Source organism: Melospiza melodia, chromosome 4 (genome assembly GCF_035770615.1).
Source record: "Melospiza melodia melodia isolate bMelMel2 chromosome 4, bMelMel2.pri, whole genome shotgun sequence".
Classification (NCBI taxonomy): Eukaryota; Metazoa; Chordata; class Aves; order Passeriformes; family Passerellidae; genus Melospiza; species Melospiza melodia.
This window is the reverse complement of record NC_086197.1, coordinates 90,222,226-90,245,289: the sequence shown is the minus strand read 5'-3', so window position 1 is coordinate 90,245,289 and position 23,064 is coordinate 90,222,226. Positions and strand designations below refer to the sequence as shown.

At 40.9% G+C, this 23,064-nt stretch overlaps 1 protein-coding gene and 1 long non-coding RNA gene across 5 annotated transcripts in view; one reads left to right on the top strand and one right to left on the bottom strand.

The window, feature by feature from the left end:
* ATXN7L1 (ataxin 7 like 1) overlaps window positions 1–7,409 on the bottom strand; it is a 110,257-nt gene extending 102,848 nt beyond the window's left edge. For all 3 annotated transcript variants that reach the window (XM_063155515.1, XM_063155514.1, XM_063155516.1), the window contains exon 1: window positions 7,173–7,409. In XM_063155515.1, coding sequence (XP_063011585.1) covers window positions 7,173–7,191 — 19 coding nt within the window. In that variant the 5' untranslated portion in view covers window positions 7,192–7,409. The remainder of the gene's footprint in view (window positions 1–7,172) is intronic.
* Window positions 7,262–10,970, top strand: LOC134417820 (uncharacterized). 2 transcript variants are annotated; one of them, XR_010027633.1, is made up of 3 exons: window positions 7,262–7,328; window positions 8,525–8,664; window positions 10,853–10,970. It is a non-coding gene; the product is annotated as an uncharacterized LOC134417820 (long non-coding RNA). The 2 variants fall into 2 exon arrangements; XR_010027632.1 differs by lacking the exon at window positions 7,262–7,328 and adding an exon at window positions 8,211–8,289.
* The last annotated feature ends 12,094 nt before the right edge of the window (window positions 10,971–23,064 follow it).

Here is a 23,064-nt window from a genome sequence, read left to right as displayed (position 1 = left end):
TTGCCAGTCATTCTTATGTCTTGATACTACTTCATCAGCCACTTTTCTGTCTCTTCTGCTGAACACCTGCTCCCAGGGGACGGAAAGGGAAGCCAGCCTGACCCCTGTGTACCGTGCACAGCTCTGTCACCACACAACACAACTGCTTCCGTTTCACAGATGATTCAGGAGGGGCTGTGGACTAAGTGAAACTGCACTAGACAGATACTGGAACCAGCAGCTCTGCAGAACCTGGAACTTCTGTCAGCAAGCTTTTTGCTACTTCTGGCTGATGCTCTTTCTGATCTGGGAAAATTCCCCTTCTTTTTTTGCCCAACAGCACACACTTTGTAAATACATGAAGACAGAAATCCAGCAGCTGGAAGACCAAATAATTGTAAATTCTAATTACTGTCAAGAAAACAGAGAGAGGAATAGTGTTGGGCTTAAGCACTGTATTATTAATACAACTCAGTAAAATACGAAATGAAATTACTGAATAATAAGCAAAACATTTCAGAAATAGGGAAGACATTTCTACAAGTACAAGACCAAGAGCAATCAGAAAGCTCACTTCCCCAGCAACATCAGTGGCTTTCAGGCACAACTCTTAATAAGCCATACAAAAAGTTATGACAAAATCAGTCCCTTAAAATCAACCATAGAATGGGGCACAGAAGAGAAAAAGAGAAAAATTATTCATGCCATAGTTGCTTTTCCTCTGTTCCATATCAGTTTCAAGTAGCTGTGCTGGATTCTTGGTTCAATTTGAGTCAGCTTAGTCAGCTGCATAGCACTGTGATAAAAAACCGGGCCATTTTTACTCTCATGGCTTCTACCCTTCTCATCCAGCAAGAGAACCACCAAAGATTTCTTGCTATAGACTTGCTAATAGACCTCTGTCAAACACCCTTACTGTGTCACGACAGCATTTGCCAAGGGTTTTTTTTTGCATGTTAATTACTTCAAGACACTAGCTTCACCTGGCATCCTGCACCATTAACTCCTCAATCAGCTTTTTCAAAGACAAGCTCAACTTCTGCACCAAGCTGAACTTGGAAGACAGAAAGATCCAGTAATTTAATCCATGCCCATACAAACCAGTTGCTAGTTATTCCAAAATCACTCTGAATAATGAATAGTCATGGCATTCAGATAAACTTATATTGGAGTTAACTCTTCAAGAAACACTCATAGCAACAATACTATTTTTACTGAAGGTGATCTTTCTTAGTAATGCATGCAGTGACTACCTTTCACTTTGACTATCAGAAACCTATGCTTTCTGCCTACAGGACTCCTGTGATTCACAACTTCAAATGTAATTTGAAATGTTTTCCATAGGATTTTCCACTGCTTTCATCTCATTCATACACCTCAGCCTTGGTTAAATGGCTAGTATTTTTTTTTTGCCCAAAGGTAAAACAGAACCTGATAATGTCCCTATTTTTAATTAACTAGAAAAAAAGGCCTATTTCAAAGAAATTACTCCCTTTCACAGTGGAAATGGTTCAGCTCTCATGTAGTCTCTTTAACACACAGAAATCTATATTTCATCTATTACAAACTATTAACTACACACAGAAGCAGATCAACAAGAAGACACACACGTGTTTTTACATCTAAATCAAAATGAGATACACAAAGTCATTTACTTTCTGTAGTGACAGCAGGGCTTGGGGTACCCTCTAGTAAACACATAAATTTCCCTCTTTCTCAAGTCTGGTTATAAATTACAGCTAGTAGAAGAAATGTCAGAGACAGATCCTTAGTGACAGTGCTGTCAGTTGACAGGGAATCACACATGGTTTCCCCACACATAATCAAAAAAAGGTACCTTAAACAACAGGAGATCTAACCTCTTCAGAACAACTGTTGCACAAATAATGAATTTTATCAAGATATGTGCACCTAGCAAAATCAGATTTTTTTTTAATGAAGTCATTTACAGTACATCAGTTATAGATACATATTCAAAAACATCAAAATCTTGATTCAAAACACAGAATGTCTGATCAGAGAGCTTTACCATTACTCCACTCCTTTTATCCAGTGTGTGGGTTGAAGAACTAAAGGACAGGTTTCAGAAAATAACTATGTAACTATGAAGATAAACTACAATTCTGACTAAATTTTCTGGGCGCTATCATACATAATGTTTCATTCTTCCTCTGTCATCATTCCTTGAAACACATTAAATGAGGTGACAGCCATAACCAGGAGACATGCCACCCCCTTGCAGAAGCTGTCCATATAAGAAAAAATAAAAATATCAGAGCCAGATATCATATATAGAACTGATCAGTCACTTATACATCAGAATGCACACCAGAATTCAATTCCACTGTAATTTCTCACCCTAAACAAAGACCCCATGGGGATCTCTGCTTACTGTTCTTATTCCCAGTATAAAGAATGGTAAGAAAAAGTTTCTTACCATTGGCAGGCCACAGTTTTGTGCCCTGCCAATTCTCAGTTCTTTCATTCATCAAGCACCACAGAATATTACATTTGTTTAAAAATCAGCATCTCTGGAAGAGTATTTTAGCTTACAGAGAAGAGAAAGAAAATTATACAACATTCAACCCTCTCCTTTCCCACTGCAAAACCAAAACCAACCCCAAATCACCAACTATGGTGGTCTAAATTCAAGAACTTCACTTCTTTCTTTTGGAGTATGTGTTTACAACCTTGTTGTAATTTTCTTTCCCTCTCAGCCTTTTCTAACTTTCCCTACTACCACAAAAAGGTGGAAGATGAAGGCAGTAAGTAAAATGAGAATGTTTTTATTCTCTTTTGTTTAGTATTTTTATAAAGGAGACAAATAGCAGCACAGGCAAACCACTAATAAACAAAAAATAAATAATAATTAAATAAAAGTTAAGTCCAATCTCTATGCTTACATTAACCAGCTGGTTTTGTCTTCTCTTCTTTCACAATCTCCCCATAATAATTTTAGCTCTCTTCCTCTTGCTTTTCATAAAGTAGAATGTTGTATGTCACATCCTTTTTCCCCCTATAGAAGTGTTCCTTACCACCATCTAACCTCCTTAACTTCTTATTTTTCCAAGAAGAACAATAAGATCATCACAATATTTTTCTGAAGAATTAAAAAGATACTGAAAGCAAGACTAATTAGTATCTCTTTAATTTTGTTCTTATGATTTATCAATAAACTTTGTCAGATATTTGTGGGGGGAAGTCAAAATAGGAAAAAATATACTGTAAACAATTATCCAATAGATTTAAAATTCCAGTTTCCATGTGCAATCATACAGTAAAATGGTCAAGTTTGGGGTGGAACAATAAAAATCGTGTAACATAAAATCAGAAAAACAATTAGAATTTTTTTACATAACATTCTTAATGTCAAACAATAATGAATCACTATGATTAGTGAAAAGATTATCCAAGACAAAACACACACATCATCAGATTGAAACCTCAATAATACAAACCCACTGAACTGGGAAAGTGAACTTGACTATGACACCAAGTACCCAGACACAGACCTAAATGCCACAGGTCATACTTAACTCTGTTGTAATTCACAAAGATTCAAAGGATATCTTTTGCTCCTTTACAGCCTGTGTTTATCTACAAACACTTATAGCAATCAATGCTTGCACATTACTAAACCAATTATTAATACAAGTCCTGTACATGAAACAAAAAAATCCCATTCTTCCATTATTTTTCAGATATTGTATAAAGTAAAACACAAGCCTCCAAAATTAATCTCTAATCATCTACAGGTTATGGCTCATCATAACAGAACACTGTACGTGCCTCAGGCACACAGTAACTGTGCTGTTTTACAGAACACAAACTCTCAAATACTTCTTTTACTATGCCTGCTATCTGCAAGAAAATCTTCAATTCTTCAAATATGCCATTCAACCTTTTAAAATTCAACATAAATTCTAAATGCTGCTCTAATTCTGATAACCCCTCTTTTAGCTAAGCTGGTTGCTTGGTAGTGATTTGTCAGATAAGTTACACAATACTGTTTCTGTTCCCTGATTAGATTAGCAGATAAGTTTTGGGGTTTCTTTTTTGGCACAAACATTTATATTAAAAACTTCTCATTTTCTGTGAACACTTGGAACTTTGTAATCCCCTCTCTACAAATCCACATGCCAGTAAAAGTCAACCATGGACAGAATGCATTTTCTACAGGAAAACTCAGAGTAAGTGTTAGCATGCAAAAAGCAATTCTGTCTAGAAAACTGAACAAACGTTCAGGAAATTTCTCTCCCTCTATGCTGCCTACATTTACACTGCAGAATAAAGGAAAGCAGCGGGCAATACTCCTGTGCCTTTACTTTCACCCCTAAGATGGGGCACAGGGGGCACACAGGCTCAGTGCATCCCTTGCATTACAGAAATGAGCAGCACAGTCAGACTGTGAGCCCTCTGCCCAGGGATGCAAGCAGCAACCCCTTGGGCAGGCAGAGACCTGGCAGGCAGTGCTCCTACCCCCACCTCCAGGAAATGCTGCCTCCCACATCCCCTCCTGGCCAGGCCAAGGAAGAAGAGCAGCCCACCACTCTAAACACACATGGTACACAACCAGAAAGGAGGCAGCAAAGCGGGGATGAAGCTAAGTGGAAGCACTTTTCGCCACCTAACACCATTGTTTTTCTACAAACCCAAAGTGAAACACCTTGTTGTGGCCTGAAAACCAACATGTTCCCACTCTAGCTCCCACCATGCTCTGCACACAGTCTCACTCATCTGAAAAGCCTTCCTGCTAAACTGCTTACAAAGGGATGGCTGCATAAACCTAGTCACATCAACTAAAGATGAGGAAGTGCAGACAAATAATAAGTAAGTGCAGAGAGATCAGGTTTTACACTATCTTTATCAAACAGAACAGTAATTTTTGATACTTAAAATCCTGTCCATCTGTTGCCCCTGGTTACTTGATACAAGTAGGTTACAAGTAACATTTGATTTTTCTAAGACATCACTTACAATCTCCTGGCACCACAGATGCCATTAAAATGTCTACTCAAGTTGATAAGACTGTAAAAAAAGGAGTTGGGTTTTGTTTTCAGAACTATCATAACCACAACCCTCATCTATGAACGAAGCAGGCAAAAAAATTCAACCTGTCACACAACACACGAGCAAGGTCAGAGTAAAAGCACAAGCACATTTCTGCAAATACCTGAGAAATGTTTCTTGCAGACCAATCTAACTCTTAAAATCTTCCCCCACCTTTACCAATAAGGACTGTGGGGCCCAAGGAAGATTCCCAGTGGGTGTTCAGACACACAGATGGGTGTGGTGAAAACACCTGTATTAACAGACTGCCCAAGTGAATACAGTGGAAATATTTCAATACATACTCATTCATTCACACTTCATGAAGTTCCTTCTAAGTGATCTAACACAAGTTACTACTTGAAAGCAGTAACATCCCTATGGCTTTTTATTTTCTAAATATAACAGTCAATTTTGTTTTTTTTTTTTGCATGGTATTATGACATAAGTACTATAAAAGCCAGTAAGTGCTTCACACCTGTCATGATCATAATGTCAGCAATGACATTACACTTTGTTTGGAAGTTATTTTTCTGGGTTAATGAGTTTAAATAGAGTTCCTTTGATGGAGTCTCTGACCCCCCCAAAAACCAAACAAGACTAGAACTGATAATTTACACTGAATCTTTCTAGGAAACAATTTGCATATTATGTATAACTGAGGAGTAGAGATGCTTCAATCTTTATGACCCATGCTTATAACAGGAATTTGTGTTCAAGGACTTCTGTGCACAAAACATTTTATCTCAACAAATTAAGCTCTTTATGAAGGCACAGCTGAAGTAGCAAAATTTTTGTTCAATTATTTTTGAATCAACATTACTGATATATGTGCAGAGCCTTGAACCTTTTACCTATAAATAACTTCATGAAAATCTCAGTTCTGCTGCTAGCTTATCTTTGGGCTGACAAAATAAAGAGGTTCAGGCACGTAAGAATCAAGATAGGAACACAATCAAACTTGGCATCTCTGTAAAGGTCTTTCAAAAAGGAAGTTTTATGATATTTTAAATAACTTTAATGCATACTCTGTGCAATTTTATAGTTTATTACACAAATCTACATTACTCATTAATTCATTCTTTTTTCAAGAGCTTGTTTAGAAAACATAAGATTCCTTTGAGCTGCCAAGATGCTCAAAATCGAATGCACATGGAATGACAACTGTAATGTAATGAGAAACTTCATAATATTTCAGAATATATTTCATGACATTACAGGTAATAGTGGGATTTCTCTCAGCACGGGTAAGTCACACCAAAGTTTCACTATGATGGGATTCTTCATTATGAACTGACTTCCCAAGAAGTATTTCCCAAGACAGAGAGGTTGTGTACGCAAAGCACTTTCTTAACGAAACAGAAACAAAAACAAAGCTACTTGAAAAAGCATCCTGAACTATTTCACTGCTTGCATTAGGTGTTACCTCAACATGATGTTAATGGCACACATCACAAACAAAATGTTTCTCCTCTCATGGCTGACAGAGCTGTGATAGGCCTGGCATACTGGCAAAGAGCACTAACCTGGAGTTTGCTTGTTCACACTGACGGTACCAGAAGAAGTTATGGCCCAAATGACTAATTTTATTTGGTTTTGCACAATATACATGCGTTAGTGTAACCTGATATAATATTTGATGCTGGCTGCTCAGTTGACTGTAGGTCACACTCAGCAGTGCAAACGAAGAATAAAATGTGATTTGAGCTAAAGCGAAAGAACTCAAAGATGGTAACAAACCCTTTCTCACTGCAAGGGAAAACATCTCCACTAAGTTGCTAATAATAATAATAATATCAAGTTTAAAGTTTATATGCTTATCTTCACATGAGCAACTGGAATGTTGCACCAAGGGACAGGGTCCACAAAAAAATCCAATATGGCCACTGATGTGTAGCTGTCTTTTGCCTCAAAATTGTCTCATCTTTTACCACGTCTGTCAGTTGCATGTATGCACCTGTTATACCCTTACTTCAAAAGAAGTTGACACAGTGGCAGACATCTGCCTGTATGCAACCCTGAAACGGTCTTCACAGCAGAGAAATCCACATGCTATCAGACCACCCTGTCAAGGCCAAACTACAGTCATTCACAAGCACCAAGAGACAGACAGGTAGAGAGGTGTGCCAGCACTATCCACTTACCTTCTTTATTAAGCCTCATAACCTCCCTGCTTTTTCCACCCTCCTTTCCAGTCTCTTCCAGATCTACACCTGCAGAAGAGAAGCAGAGTCAGGAAGCGCCGAGGGCCCTGAGGTGTGCATTTATTGTTTGGCGAGGGGAGGAGGAGAGGTGAGGAGGTGAGCAGTGTTTCTATTTGCAACAGCAAAAGCACAATGGTCGGAGCATCTGCCAGGGAGCGGAGCCGCCGGGTCCCCCGCGGCAGCACCCTGGGCCCCCCCTCCCCGCCCGCGGCATCCTCCGGCCCCTCCGCGCATCCTCCCCCTCGCCCCCTTCCCCCACCGCGGCGCCGGCCCAGCGCCGCGGGGCAGCGGCACGGCAGGCGCGGCGCGGCGTGCGCCTCCCGCACACATGGCACGGGGGCTCGGCCGAGCGTCAGCTGAGCGCCCGGGGGGGCGGCACCTCCCGGCCCCGGCGGGAGGAGGGAGGGAGGGAGGGGAGCGGAGGGGGGGCGGCCCGGCCGGACCCCGGCCCCGCTCCGGGGGGAGCGGCGTGCGGAGCCGGACCGCGGCCGGTCCCTGCCCTTACTGTGCGGGGGGGCGGCGCCGTGCGCGTGCGGGGGGGCGGCCTCCCGCACCCAGGCGGCCCAGGGCTGGCCCAGGAACGCCTCGGGACTGGGCACGGGCCGCTCCAGGGCCGCCATGGCGCCGCGCCTGCTCCTGCCTCCTTGTTGCTTTTCCCGTTTCCTTCGGCGGCGGCGGCGGCGAGCGAGCGAGCGAGACACGGGATTCGAGAACGCCGCACGTCATCCTCGGGACGTTCCGCCGCCCACACGGGGGTAGTGTCAGCCCCTGCTCCCTATCAGATCGGGCTCCCCGCCGCACAGCGCGCATGCCCGCGTCCCCCGCGCCTGCGCCCCGCGCCGCCGGCACCGGGCCCGCGCCCGCCCCGAGGGGCGCCGGACCCGCGCAGCCCCCGCGCTGCCCCTCCGGCTCGGCACGGCTCGGCTCGGCTCGGCTCGGCCCGGCCCGGCCCGGCGGAGCGGAGCGGGACCGGCGGCACTGGAGCCCCGCCGGGAGGGCGCAGCCGCCGGCCGTGTGCGCCTCGGGGCTGCGCGCCCCGCGTCTCGCCGCTCCCGCAGTAAGTGCCTGGGACGCGCTCTCGGTAGCTGCGGCACGGCCCCTCCGCGCTCCAGCGCGGCCGCGGACCGGACCCGGAGTGCGGGGCTGGGGCTCCCCCGCTGCCCTGCTTCCAGCTGCGCTCCTGTGGATCACCTATAGCCACAACCACAGCCATTTTGTTATCCAAATACTGCCTGGTCTGTAGTAGGCTCCGTCTGTTTGCAAATGGGATTTTTCTCGTCTTGGTGTTCTAGGCTACGCTACAGCAGCTCTGAACTCGCAGGTCCGGCTTCTCTCAAACCATACCGAGGTTTTCATCTCGCTCTACATAACCTATGGGACGTAAATGCTTTTAATTTAGGATAGTGTCATTTTTGCTTATTTCACCATTGAGGTAAGAATAGAAAATAAGCGTGAACATTTTTATACTCACTATACCTGCTCTGGATTAGGAGTTTCAGCATAAGCCTGTTGCTTCAACTCATACCTCTTAAGCTAAATATAAAAGCTCCCAGTGAAGGACTTGGTTTTATTTAAGCAGCCTCACATATCCCTCACGTAGTGGTTTCATGCAGCTCTGCAGCCCCGTTAGGGGTGATGTGACTGAAGTCAATGGTCCAACAGACGCTTCTCTCAGTGGTGATGTGAGTTTTGTGTGATCCCATCCTTGTCCTGCATCTTTTCCCAGACACTCGTTCACTTTTTTCTGGTTCAAACCATTGTGAGGCAGAACATGGAATTAATGTGGACTCAAAAAAAAAAAAAAAACAAACCAAGAAACATACAAACCACAAAAAAAAAAAAACCAAAACCAAACAAACAAAACCCACCAAAACATTTCAGGCCTGCTCAAAAGCTGGAGTGGTGGCCAGAGGGGCAGGACAGGAGTTGCTGAAGGTATATGGTGCTGCAGTCTAGAATGAATTTAAATAAATTTCCCACAACTTCGTTAGGACTAAGCTCTTTATAGTGCTCAAATGGATAAACATTTGGGGCACAGGACAGACACTCTTTGCCTTATATACACTGTCAACACACTCCACCTCTTCCAAAAAGCAGCTGGAATATACAAGTCCCGTCCCTAGTGCCCAGAGGTGAGCTGAAAAGCTTTCATTCTGTATGGCCTAGCCAGGGTGCCTCCAGTCAAGTGAACATTATCTACAAGAAACTTCAGTAACACTATCAAAGAAGCAGAAAGCTCACCAAAATACCCTTCAAATAAAACCAGGCAATCACAGCAGGCTTGTTAGCAGCCATCATGAAGCAGACATAGGATGCGTGATCTTTCATTGACTACATGGGGAATTTCCAGAAGCAGGAAGGGTAGTTGTGATGTAATACAAAGCCCTGGCAAGCTATATTTAGGAATATTATGTGCAGTTCTATTCCACCAATTTAAATTTATCTTTCTACCAAAAAAAAGTGTGGACATGGTTATGAGAAGGATCAGAGGATTTAAGATTCTATCATTTGTGGAGAGTTTTACTTAGTCTAACAAAATTCAGCTGGTAGTGAATAAGTTTGATGTTTTTAATTATAAGGACACATAATTCCTTCCACATCAATGAGGAAGAAAAAAAGAATAGACATGATTTTCTTATGCTGAGATTGAAAACTCTGCCCACTATACTGAAAACCACTTTGGTCAGGAAGAGCAAGATGGAATTCCTTAGACGGAATGATAAATGACATGAACTTAATAGTCAACCATGTTTGACACTTGTGTTCAAATTCACTGCAAGATAATTGAGCAAATGTCTTGACAGTGGCCAAATAGTCTCATAATTAGAGAAGTTAAACTGCACAGCTTTTACCATAACAGTGGTGTGATTACTGTAGATGTGGATCTGGAGAGAGGATGCAAAAGAAAGGCGTGTGAGCACCCAGGAAATCCCCATCGATGAAAACCGACCTTAGGTTTCAGGGCCAAGTGTCCAACTAATATTAAACACTACTACAGGATGCACAAGTAGTAAAGCAACTCCTAATCATACAACTGAGAAACAAGGGGAGGGGTAAAGTATTTAATACAAGCTGCCTCAAACCAAGAAAAAAAAAAGAAGAAACTTTCCAGCTTTAACACATGGTACTGATCTACATGCTGCTTACCATGACACACTACAGGCAGTCTAGGTTCTTAACAGAAACAGACCATATGAAGGAAAATTAGCATAAAATCAAAGATTCAAGATGTACCAATTCCTTCCTAAAAAGAAACAATCCAGTGACTTACAGTTTAAGAGAAAGGTTCCCAAAGCCCCCCACAAGGAATTTCTCCTTCCTCCTATATTCAAAGGCCACATTATCAGTAAACAAATGGTTCCACAATCAGAATCATAGGATCATTTATGTTGGGAAAGACCTTTAGGATTGAGTCCTACCATTAACCCTAATTCCGTCACTGAAACATGTCCCTAAATGACACAGCTACACATATGCCCGGTTTTCCTGTGATCAGCATCTTTTGTTTAAAGAGTGTGAGTTCTGTTTTGATTACATCTATGCTGCCTCTATGATCTGCACCAAGAAATAACGCCATCCCTGAGCAAGCCAGCCTTCAATTTGTCTCCTTTTTCTTGTAGGGTGCAAATCCTGAAGCTGCAGAAAAGCATCCTCACTTCTGCACCAGGACTTCTCTCCAAGAACACCTCCTGTTTCACTCCACATTGGTGTCAAATAAACCAGTGTATGTTGCATGGACAGCTGTGATTGTGTTCCAGAGCCTTATAGCAAAATAGGAAGAGAGTTGATCACACAGGATTACCTGTGAGTTTTCCCATTGTTAGGAATATGTGTGGTGCTGTCTTGTGAATGCGAGCTCGAGCTGCAGCTTTACTGTAGACAGACCATGCAGATGGTTTCTTCTCCCCTTCTCCTGGCATCTGCTTCCACAAAATTCATAGAAAGACAAACATATTTAAGACTTTCATTCCTCTTTCAGATTTGTTTTTATTAATCAGTTGGGCCAGAGTTTATGGATGGAGAGGGAAAGAAGTGAGGGAAAGTCACAAACATGGTCACAGAAGACTTTGTTCCTTAGGAAATTAGTAAAAAAACATGCACATGAAAGTGCAGATTAAACAGCCTCTGTTGTTTTGTATTTTTTTCCACCTGCTCACCAATACAGAAATTTAATTCTTCTATGACCTTGAACAAGTCATTCTGCCACAGAAAAATAATTAAGTCAGTCAGGAAAGGTCCTTCTTTCCCTCCCTGGTCCCTGAGGATTCTTTAATTTCAATTGCCAAGCAGAAGCTTCTTTTTTCTATGTGATTTTTCAGAATCCAAGGTAATACAGCCTTGATTTTGTTTGCAGCTTCTAAATACTAGAGTGATCCAATCATAACATGGTATTAAAAAAGTAAACTACTAGCAAATGATGGCCTTTAACTAATAAATGGCAAAATACAGATAAAACCTCAACTCTAATCTTTTTAATCCATATATCATTGGTCTTTTAATAAGATGATCTCCAAATGCAAGCTTTTTGTCTGGTAACCAAAAGATAAAAATTATATGATATCTATATCATGTCTGTGATATCTATACCTTCTTACTCTAATTATGTTTAAAGACTTGGGCTTTATAAAAGCACAGTAAAAGTTATGACATTAGAAGACATCCAAAGCTGCATATCAATATTTGGCTTATTTGGAGACCAATCCAACATTTTTATATAATTTTCAGGATCTGAATTTGAAGGCATGACAAACTAAAACAGCAATTCTCACTTGTGGCTCTCAGGAACATCATATGTAGTCACCAAGTACAAATAAACAATGACACAATTTAACTTCAATTGTACTGTCACACACTGAGAAAATACCATGAGAGTGCTGAGGGTGCGTGTGTAGTCACAACAACAACAACAAAATCATGTATACCTGGCAACACCTGCACCAGATGGCTTTAAACTGACTGCAAAAGTATTGTAAAAAGCCAGCTGTATAAGACCTCAATATCATAACAAGATTATAAACATCTGATGCTTGTAACAAAGTCTTGATTTAAGCAATTTGGCAGGAGATTCATAAATACTTCCCAGGGTCCTGTTGTGCAATGGATTTACCACAATGGTGGTTTTGTCTTATATTGCAGAAATCTTTACATAGCAGACAGTTTTATGAACCCAGGTATCTACTTTGGTGGAAGTGGAGCAGTAAATGAATCACAAGATTTTCTTACAGATAGTCAGGGATGGAGTTTGCATAAGGAAAGCACCAGCAAAGTAGCTGGGTGTCAGTCACAGGGGTGCAGAAATTTTAATCCTTCAGGATTCTGAGGAGTGCAAAACTAGCTTGTATGTTTACTTGTGTGCAAGCTATGTCTATGGTGGACTTTTACACTCATGCTAATTTGAAACCTTTAGATTATCTATTTGCAGTCATCTGTTTGCAGTCTCTCTTTCCACAGTGGATAAATGAAGTTTCTCTTTAATGCTACAGCAACACCTCAGGTTAGCAGAGACGTTTGTGTTGACAAGGTACAAAATCCACCAAATGGGTAGTCCTGCATTTCTCCATTAAAGCTGATTCTGAAACTTTTTTTTCAATACAATGTAACATTCTAGTATGCTATGTGATAATTGGAGTAGTTGAAGTCATTAAATAAATTGGATACTTTTTAAAAAGTCCTATATCTAGGTTTCTGCAAAAAGATGTGTACAGGATGCCCATTAAAACAACTCAGGAGTTAGCAAGCCAAGTGTAGAAGCCACTATGAGCCAGTCTCCCTAGAGCCACTCTGGCCAAAAATGTGGTCCCTGTACTATTTCTGATCTCTTTGTAATTTCAGAAGGTGTCTCAAACACTATGTGAGTACCATCATAGCAGACTTCAGCTGGAAAACGGTATTAAATAGACATTTATAGCAGAAAAATCTATTTTAAATGTCCTCTGAAATAACACAAGAAAAAAAGCCTGAATTATGCCTTTGGTTCCATATCCGCCAAAGAAACTGGCACTTAAAAAAGAAACAGAAAAAATGGAGAACTGAAAAAGAAATTCAGAGTGAGATACTTTTGTATCCCAACAAAAACATGTTTCTCAAGAAAGGGTTGCAAATTGCTTCACACAAAACAAAGCAATGCTTGAAACACTACAGCAGCTCTAATCAGATGAAATGGGAAATCTGAAGAGAGGTGCACCACACAGATTTATGAGCAGACAATGCACAATTAGGTAACTTTCTACATTGAACTCTAGAAACTTTAGAGAAGAAATTATACCAAAAATAAGGCTATGAACTAGCAATGGAAATCAACAGTTACTGCACATTTCAAACCCAAGAAAGTTATGCAAGTACTGTGAAAAACATTGCACTTCCTTTTGCTCCAGTGACTAAACAATTTTTTCTCATGTGTTGGTTGTCATCTAAATGACATTAACCTACTACTGTAGTGTCTTTTTCCAGAGGATAAGTTTTCTTCTCTACTTTATTACTGTTGCTGGAGTGTTTCTGGTACCAAAGCTGGCCATGGTACCCTTTGTGCAGTGCAGGCATGTATCCTCACTGAACAGGAGGATTTACCAATTGCTTCAGAGAAGCAAAACAATTTCTTTATTTTTTTTCTGCAACTGTTTCAGGTTTCAGCCAGGAGCCTCCGAGAATTCAGTTTCTGACCCATGCCAGTTGCCAGGATTTTCTCTCTCGAAAATACTCCCAGTGTCCTGACTTCCACCAAACACCTGACCATCCTCTCTCAGTGCTATAGCATAACCTGTATGAAACATGGATCTCAAACTCCCTTCTTAAAACGCACTACCCAGAGTCCCTGGTCTAACACTTCATCAGCTGCTCTTGTGGCAAGAAGCAGGGTTAGACGAGGTCAGAGCAGTGCATTCACTGAAGGAGAGTGACAACTAATGCAAATGTTTTGGAAATTGAAAGACATGAATGACAGGTCAAAGAGTACTTGGCAGGCTAAAATTCAGTTTGCTTGTATTGACAGGCACTCAGGAAAGATCACAGACAAATTGTTTTAAAACATCGTCACTGCATGTCTTGTACTGCTTCTTAAAATTACTAAACATATCTAGCACTGGTGCAGCAAATCCCTTTTATTATACTTACTAAATATTCATCAGTTTTGTTTGTTGCTTGGTTTGGTTTTTTTTTTTTATTTGAAAGAGGTTTTTTGGTAAATAAAAGTAATAATAATATTCTCAAAGGCCATATCCAGATTTTAGAGGAAGGCTCTTAACTAACCATTTGGGACAGAAAGGAAGAAATTTGTAGGAATTCCATGCATTTTTGGAAGACAGAGTAAAATTCTTTAGATTTTGAGATATAAAACCTCTTGGGAGTGGAGAAAGTTACCTTGCCTCAGAATGAAGTCTGCTTTCAAATAGCGTGCTGCTTTCCTGTGCTTTGCTCTCCCACAATGCCCGTGTGAATAACCAAGACCACAAAACATGAGTCCCCAAAGATCTTTGCACATTTCTCGTGAGGTAGGCATAGAAATATTCTTTCATTAAAAATTAAGTTTGCCCTGATGAATAATGTATATTATAACTTTCCATTCACCAGCCACGTTTGCGGGTGTTGGCAGCACACAACAGCAGCTTGCTGCCTTTCCCTCATTGCATTGGAGCCAACTTTCTCCTGTTCCTTCTCAACAGAGATGCCATATTTGTCCTGTTTGTATCCTTCCTTCTCCCAAATGCTTCCCTTTTCTGAGTTTTGTTCCCACTTTTCTGTCACTTTACTCTAACCCTGCATGGTGTGTTTTCATTGTTGGGCCTGTTTTTCACTCTCAGCTCACATCTCTCCCCACCCTCCCACTTGGGCCCAGCTGCCTCACCAGAGGCAACCATGTCTTTTAAGACACAGTACCTTGATTTTATCCCCTACTTTGCAGTTTAGGAGACTTTCCTCTCCTTTCCCATGTGTCCCTCAGTGGAGGACATGTCTCTCAGTCCTGAGTCACCTCTCCTCCTCCCACCAATGAGCTGCCTCTTCCATCACAGAGCTGTTTGGAGCTGCCCTCTTTTCCTCTCTAAACAATTCCTCCTGTCTTGGGGCATGTCCCCTCTCATTCTCCCCTCTCCTCTGCCTCTCTCTGGAAGGCCAGCAGTCCTTGCCAGCCTAACCCTGGCCCTGGCTGGAGCTCCTTGGCCTCAGTGATCTGGCTCCCATCCCACCATTTTCCACAAGTGCTGGAGCCCTGTCTGTGCCCCTCTCTCAGCAGCTCACTGATCCCCACTGTAGAAGGGACTCAGCTCTGGCAGGGCCAGGCACCATGGTGAGTGGGCTGAGGGGAGGCACCCACAGGCTGCCAGAAGATTTCAGCCTGGGAGGGATGGCCTCAGTGTTTGGGAGTCACTTGAGTGTCCTTCAGCCTGGCTGTGAAAGTTTTGGGCCAGCCAGAAAAGAGATTTGAGTGAGAGTCACACTGCTACACCTTTGGTAAGGTCACATTTGGTCCTTGATCAGTGGAGAGCAGAGGGCCCAGCCCACTCACATGGCTCCCCAAGTCCTCTCTGCTCCTAGAGGCTGGCTCCAATCACACCTTGCTCGAGGTTCTGAAATGTTTTGACAGTTGTTATGGTATGTCCTACTTCCAGCTCGTACAGGAAGCAGACGTGTTGAAATCACAGAAGAAAGCAAGCCTGTTCATCTTGTATTTCTGGCTGAGGCTGGAAGTGGAGTGCCAGAAATCAATTGTGTCTCATCTATTATAGAGGGAATTCTCTTGTAGCTCTGTGCATTGTTGTGCTAATTTTGCAAGGAGATTTGTCCTAATAAGATTCCCATTACAACCAGGAAGAGTCAAATGTAGTATTTCTGATAAGCACTGCAAGTTCTGTGCTCAGCCAAAATAGATCTCAAAGGCCTTAGCAGGATTGGGGTGTAGTTAGTGATGTGTTTGACACCAAAATGCACCCAAAGTAAAAATTATGTGTGATGTTTAAGCACTGACTTACATGTGTAAACCTCCCATGGCCGCCCTGAACTTCTGTCATCAGACTTCACCTGACCTTTTACAAAGGCAATGTGGTTGCAGAGAGCTGATGTGGATGGATCTCAGTTACAGTCTCACAGATCAAGTGAATTTTTAAATTAAATCCTCCTCTTGATAAAAATACATTGTCCTTTGCTATTTTTTGGAAACCTGTAGTTTGATGAGTGTTCCTGAGGCACTGTTTCCTTTAAGGAATCCAAGTATAAGCACACTACTAATAATACTTTGGGTTTAAATGGAAACCATAGCTGGTAAAGACAAAAGTTCAGACATCATTAAAAATACTCCATGTTACTTATGAAGGGTGCATACTTCTGAAATGCCTATGAGCTAAGACTGCACCTTTGCAGGCTCAGATTAAGAGAATCTTTGTACATCTATGGCCATCAAACATGTTAACTGGCTAATAACATCCAGTGGTACAGATCTGTGCATTTAATCAAATCTTGTTTTGTAGACACTCAGCATGTGACATCTGGTATATGCAAAAGTTACAAGACTGATGAAAAGTGAACAATAGTGGTTTAGGGAAAAAATTAACTGAAAATCATTAGTATTTGAGAATATTGTAATTCAACTTCAGATACTAATTTGATCCAAGATTAACAGAACTGTCTGTTGTTTCCCAAATCTTTTAATTGACAGATAAAAAACTGCTTTTTCTTTAGGATACGGCAGGCATCTGTGGATTCCCTGTCTGTGTTTAATTCTGCCAAATCATATATAACAATAATAATAGATTATTTGAAAATACCCAAATCTAAACCATTAAGCATGAACTCCTCTTCCTCCCTCTATGGAATTGCAGTCTTTTTCTGTGTATACTAAATCTGAGCCCTTAAAAACTTGCATTCATTTTGACATTCAAGGATTCTGTAGTAATCTGATAATACAATGCCTGGTTTTCCTTCTGCACTAAGAAGAGTATTGGCACTGCAGCTGCTGGTGACTTCAAAATATTACAGTTGTGGTCTGTGGTACAGGAAAGCTGGCAAAATGAGAATGCTTTATGTATAGTGGGCTGGCTGAAAAATTTTGCAGTAGATTATTTGTCTAAGCATATATTGACTGTCAGCTCTCTATAAAAAGAGGTGTCTACTCTTCTGTTTACAGGAGAAGTGGAGCCCTTTTTCTGTGCCCTCACACATCATCATAATTAGCACAATTAATACAACTCACTGAAATCTATTAGCAGCATAAGCACTGGCATTTTATTGAATTATGTGTTCATGTCACTGTCGAGTTGCACACTTCTGATTATTTCTAAAGTTGTTTGTAAGCAATGGAGCAAAACTTATGCCATGCTCTTATAAAAAAATACAGTGCTAGAGGCTGTATGGAAACAGAGTGAGTTTCAATGGCGACAAGACCTAAGAATTTGAGTGCCTTGGTAAACACAATATACAACAGCAGTACAATAGGAATTGAAATTGAGAGTCAAGTCTGCATTGGAGGGGTTAGAATTGGTCCTCTATGGAGAACTTACAGGTGCATAGAGCCATAAACCTGTGTCTTCTGGATTTGTAGAGGGACAACTTGAAGGACATCTCTGGGTTCTGAAAGTGCTCATATGTGGGTGAATTCCTCCATTTATTCAGGGCTTTATGATTTTGCCTATGGAAATTTTTACATCAGCTGACAAAACCCTCTCAGTCTGTCTTTGTCAATCTGAATCTTAATGTAGCCAACTGTTCTGTTCTGATCTCACACTACGTTTGTGGTGTAAGAGTCTAAGAGCATGCTGTGTCAGCTATGGGATTATTGGTCCTAGATTTTGCAAAATTTCCCATACACATTTTTGAAACAACAGCAGATAATTATGAGAATTGGCAGATGCCACAGACATAATTGTTTTCAGCAGCTACAATAGATGTTTTAAAAACATTTCCATATTCAAACCTTTAGTTGGTTCAGGGGTAGTAAAATACAATTCTTCCTATTGTCTCCTGCCCTCAGGACATCCTCTAGGGATAGCAACCAGCAGGACCTCTGGTCCCTCTTTCCAGCTGCTTTTCACCTGCCTGGCTCACCTTTTAGGTCACTGCTCCAGGTAATTTGCTGGGCTGCCTCTCTGATCTGCTGCTTCTACAGCAGTCTGGATTTTGCAAAGGCTTCAGAAAAATCATACCTCAAAAGAAGTATTCCATCAAAATGAAGCCATGTCTGGAAAGACAGTTGAACTCATCAGTATTTTATTTCAGAAAGTTCTATCAATAAAAATTCCATTGGCACCAAAATATTATATGTTAATATTTAAGGCATGATAATTATGTAACCGTCACTTTCCTTTTCTCCTGTCCTTCTTTCAAACTTAGCCTGACCTGACCTGGGATTAAACAATCAGAAGTGTTGTCACCATAACATGTTTTTCTTGCTCAAAGATCACAAGTAGGCTGACCTCAGCACAGAGCAGAAATGGATGGAGTGGCAGAAGGTAAATGATGGTACACACGTGATCTTGACCTATGCATTTATACCCATGCCCTGCCTGCAGCACATGTGGTCACACATTAGTGAGATGACAAAGTTTTCCTTTTTTCTGTATTCTTTCCCTTCCCTACTCTGTTTACCTAAGCAGCAGGAGTCATCCTAACAGTTGTTAGTGGGAAAAGATACAGAATGTAATACATCTTCTTGTCCCTCAGGAAAGACATTTGGTGAATTTGGAATGAGCATCTAATTCTCTCCAGGATGCTCTGAATGTAAATTTGGAAAGAGGAATTTCTCCAAATAATTATAGTTTAAATGCCGAATTCCAAATATATTTATTTTCTTTGCTTTTATGTTGGCGCGTGTTGCACACATGCTGGAAGAGATTTCTTTTTTGTGGTTGCTATGGTAAAAAGCAGTCCCCAGTCCTTTTACTTAAAACCCATGAACTGCAATTAACTGTTTAATGTTGTAACAGACAACAGCTCTAGTAACACCTTAACAGCTTTGAGCATGATACTCCCATCATCTCAGCAGATGGTGATTTTTGGCATTCTGTGTTTTCAGTTTATTCTTCTCCTTTATAGTCCTTGCCATTATATCTTCTAAATGCTTCTGGACTAACTTAATTGCAATTTGATTATACTGAGACAGCCCTCAGATCTCAGATCTTTCTGGATTACTGTTAAAGGTGATCGATATATGAAAAATAATTTGTGCGTGTATCCCGTCATCAATTAAAACACCACATTTTAAAGTAAGAATCTTTTCTTCTCATCTGTAAGAATCTGTTTCTTCTCATCTGTAACCATAAAAATACAATCTTGAAACACGCTTAGTCTGCATAGGAGCCCTACATCTGAACAGAAAAGGAGAAATAAATTATTCTTTTGTGAAGGAGTAACTCTGAATGTTTGTCAAGAGTGAATTAAATAAGAATTCCCACTTTCAACTAGTTTTACTACAGGGTGTTGCCCTTCATTATTATTTCTATAGAGATGGAGACTGAATTCCTCATGAATTTTGCTCATTGTTTTAAAGATATATGGCTAATATAAATGCTTTTAAATAGGGACCTTCAATTAAATTTAGAAAAAAATCAACTTTGCGAAGACATTATCAAAAGCAATATTGCCTTGTGAAACTGTCTTTCAGCTACTCTTCCATTTTCTCCCATATAATCACTGTTGTATCCTAGTTTGTAGTTGCAGCTGTATTCCATCTCTAATTTTGTTTTTCATTTAGAAATAAATTCTTTGGAATTAAAATCAGCACTGTTCTCAATGTTGCTCATTATGTATTTATCAGGCAGAACACTTTAGATGTTTCATTCTGTAATACAGGGCCAAATAAAGTTTTTTTAGTACCTTTACCAGCAGTATTAGCATTTCTTCTTTTTTAGGGAAAAAAAACCCAAACCAAAAAACAAGAGGGGAAAAGGAAAGAATCATTTTCCCAAAGTCATAACAAGATAATATTGCAGTTTCAGGTTTTAAAATATGAATGTCTCATTCACAGCTATTTCCTGGCTGACTCCAGGTTTCTATGATTATTATTTATTCAGGGCTGATAGTGTGCTTGACATTGTGCAAATATAGAAAGAGATATTCATGTGGACTATCTGCCAGGATTTCCTAGTTGTTAGTGGCAGTGTTAGCCTCTTTAAGCAAAAGCTTGAGGCTGTCTCTAAAGCAGGGATGCTTTTCCCTCCTGCCAACAGGCAGCTTCCTACATATGACCGTGGGAAACACTCCTGAAATGCACAAGGCTCTGGAAGGATGGACCCAGTGGAGTTTTATTCAATTAGTGCAGCAGCAGTGTGTGGTAGCTCTAACTAATCAAACCTTTAAGACCAGGCACGGTAATTTTAAAAGCAGGAAATCTTGGGGAGAAGTAACTGGGAAGAATCAATCCTTCTGATTTAATACCTAAAGAATCACAGAAAGACTGTTTGCCTGAATACTGCATGGTGTAAAATCCCGTGTCTTCTGTGAAATCCACGAACTGTTTTGTAATTTATTTGTAGGACTTACTGATGGCCTGTGTACTTAATTAACCTGGATAGTGCTGGTGTCCCTCGAGTTGTTGCTGCCTTTGCAGACTCTCCTTTGCCAGGCTGACATCTGCCCCTGGCTTTGTCAGAAACAATATATTCCAAATTGTAGCACTGAAGGCTTTTGTCCAGGACTAATTTCTTAGGTTAGGGACATTAGGGCCAGGGGGAAAAAAAAAAGTGAAAAATCTTAGTCTAAATGGGAGGAATGTTTGTCTTTTGCTCAAAATCTATCTTTGGATTTCCTTTTCAAATGAGTCTCTGAAAAATCTTTCTAAGGATCTTTGGTGGCACTTCCTTGACTTTATCCATGAAAGAGTAGAAGTGCTGTCTGCTGTTTCATAGAGAAAGAATATTTTTGTCATGATCCCTTATAAAAACAGTAAAACAACCCAAATCCTACCAACAAAACCAACTTGCAGTGAATGAAAAGGTGGAATGCAAACACTTGTCCTTGTTTTCTTCCTGGATATGCATTTCATGATCTGATTCTTTCTCTCACCCTAGCAGAATGAATGGATGATGACTATAAGCTTATCTCTTTGTCTGAGGTGGTGATACCACCCAAGCTAACATTGAAAGGCCTTCTTAGAGCCACACAAATCATATTTAAGAGCCAGTATCTAAAGCTCCACATCCAGAAATGAGCACCTCTGCCACGTCTCATACAGAGGCAGACAAACCAAAAAGATTTGTAGAAAAATAAACAAATCTCTGAGGAGCTTGAAAGCTGAAGTGAAATATCTTGAGGTCAATTCAGAACTGCAAGGAAAGTTAAAAATGGATATATCAAATCTGATATATAAATTACAATTCCTGTATTAGTCATATTTGTTATATCCCACATTTTGTTTGGAAAAGAGAAGACAGTGCTCAAATTTCCTTGCCTCTCCACCCACCTCCTTCAAAGTGTTCCCTTTAGCTTTCAAGCAATTTATTTACACTGAGCAAAATGTCTGGTTTGCACTCACAGGAAAAGTTTTAATTAATTCTCATTTTACAAATCCTCCACAATATTTATTCAAAAGATTGGCAAATGCCAGGAAGATCACCCATCCCTGAAAAAATAAGTTTTGTAAACAAATCTGGCAACAAATTAATTTTAACAGCAGCAATCCTGTTAATCTGTCAAGATGTAGCTTGTTTCTGACACTTGAATAAATTCTTTTTCCTTAAGAATAGAAAATAATTTGCTACAAACAAACCATTTAGCTGGGACATGGTGACTGTCCCTCTGCTATTTCACAGAAAATTTAATTCAACAGAAAAAAGCTAACAGTATAACATTTAGCACCTTTTTTTAAATAGAAACAAGGCTAAATTTCTGTAGTCACAACAACATCAGGGCCTTCAGGGCCCTTGACACCCATCCTTGGTGTATCCCACAAACTGCACCAGCATTACTGCACACCTCTGAACTTAAACAAAGGGTGTGTTTCAGGCCGTATTCCACAGGAATTTTTTTGCCCAGACCCCTATTTCCTGGCCATTTTTTCCTGTCCATATCATCCACTTGCTCAATTCTCATCCAGCCTCAATTAATGGTTCCAGTTCCCTGTGCATCAACACCAGCACTTGTGCAGGTGCTTTGGCCTGAGACAGCCCAGGCTGATGTGACACAACTGAGTGGACAGTGCAGCTTAGTCTGGTTTCATCAAGAAAAATGTCCATGCCCAGAAAAATGTTTTGTGCAAGGAAATGGTCTCAGATGTTTGCAAATATCAGCAAGGCAAAATAGGCAAGCCCTGCCACTTGCCATTAATGTTGATTGAAACAAAAGATCCATTGGTGCTGATGTTCAACTTAAATGGACATCACCCTACTCTGTGTTAAGAATTCATCCAACTGGACTGCTGGGTGTGTGGACATTTTGGGGTGTTCACCTCTTGATTCTTAAAGAGATTTGGCATGTCATCCCACTGCTGCTCCTTAGCACAGGAAAACAATTTGTGACTCTATTTGAAAACCATTTCTAACTCTATTTTACATCACTGCTTCATAACACTGCGTGTCCTGGTGTAAAGGCTCAGCTGGTGCAAATGTCAGTATAGTCCTGGCAGTTTGTACCAGCAGGTAAAATCTGCCATCCATCTTCCCTGACACTTCCCCAGCTCCTTCAAACTTTAAAAGACTGATCCAGGTCCCAGTGAAGCCACTGACAGCTTTGTGCTGGATCCAGCAGTATGCAGCCTCTTAAATACAGCAATTAGGATAGAGCTAATGTTAGTAATCCTTCCCTGCCTGCCTGGAACACCCAAACTGTCTGAGTCAGGCAAAAGCCTGAGGAAATCAGCTGGATTTGGGTTGAATCTGAAAGGTCAGTCTGTGTCCCCATGGACTAAGAGGTA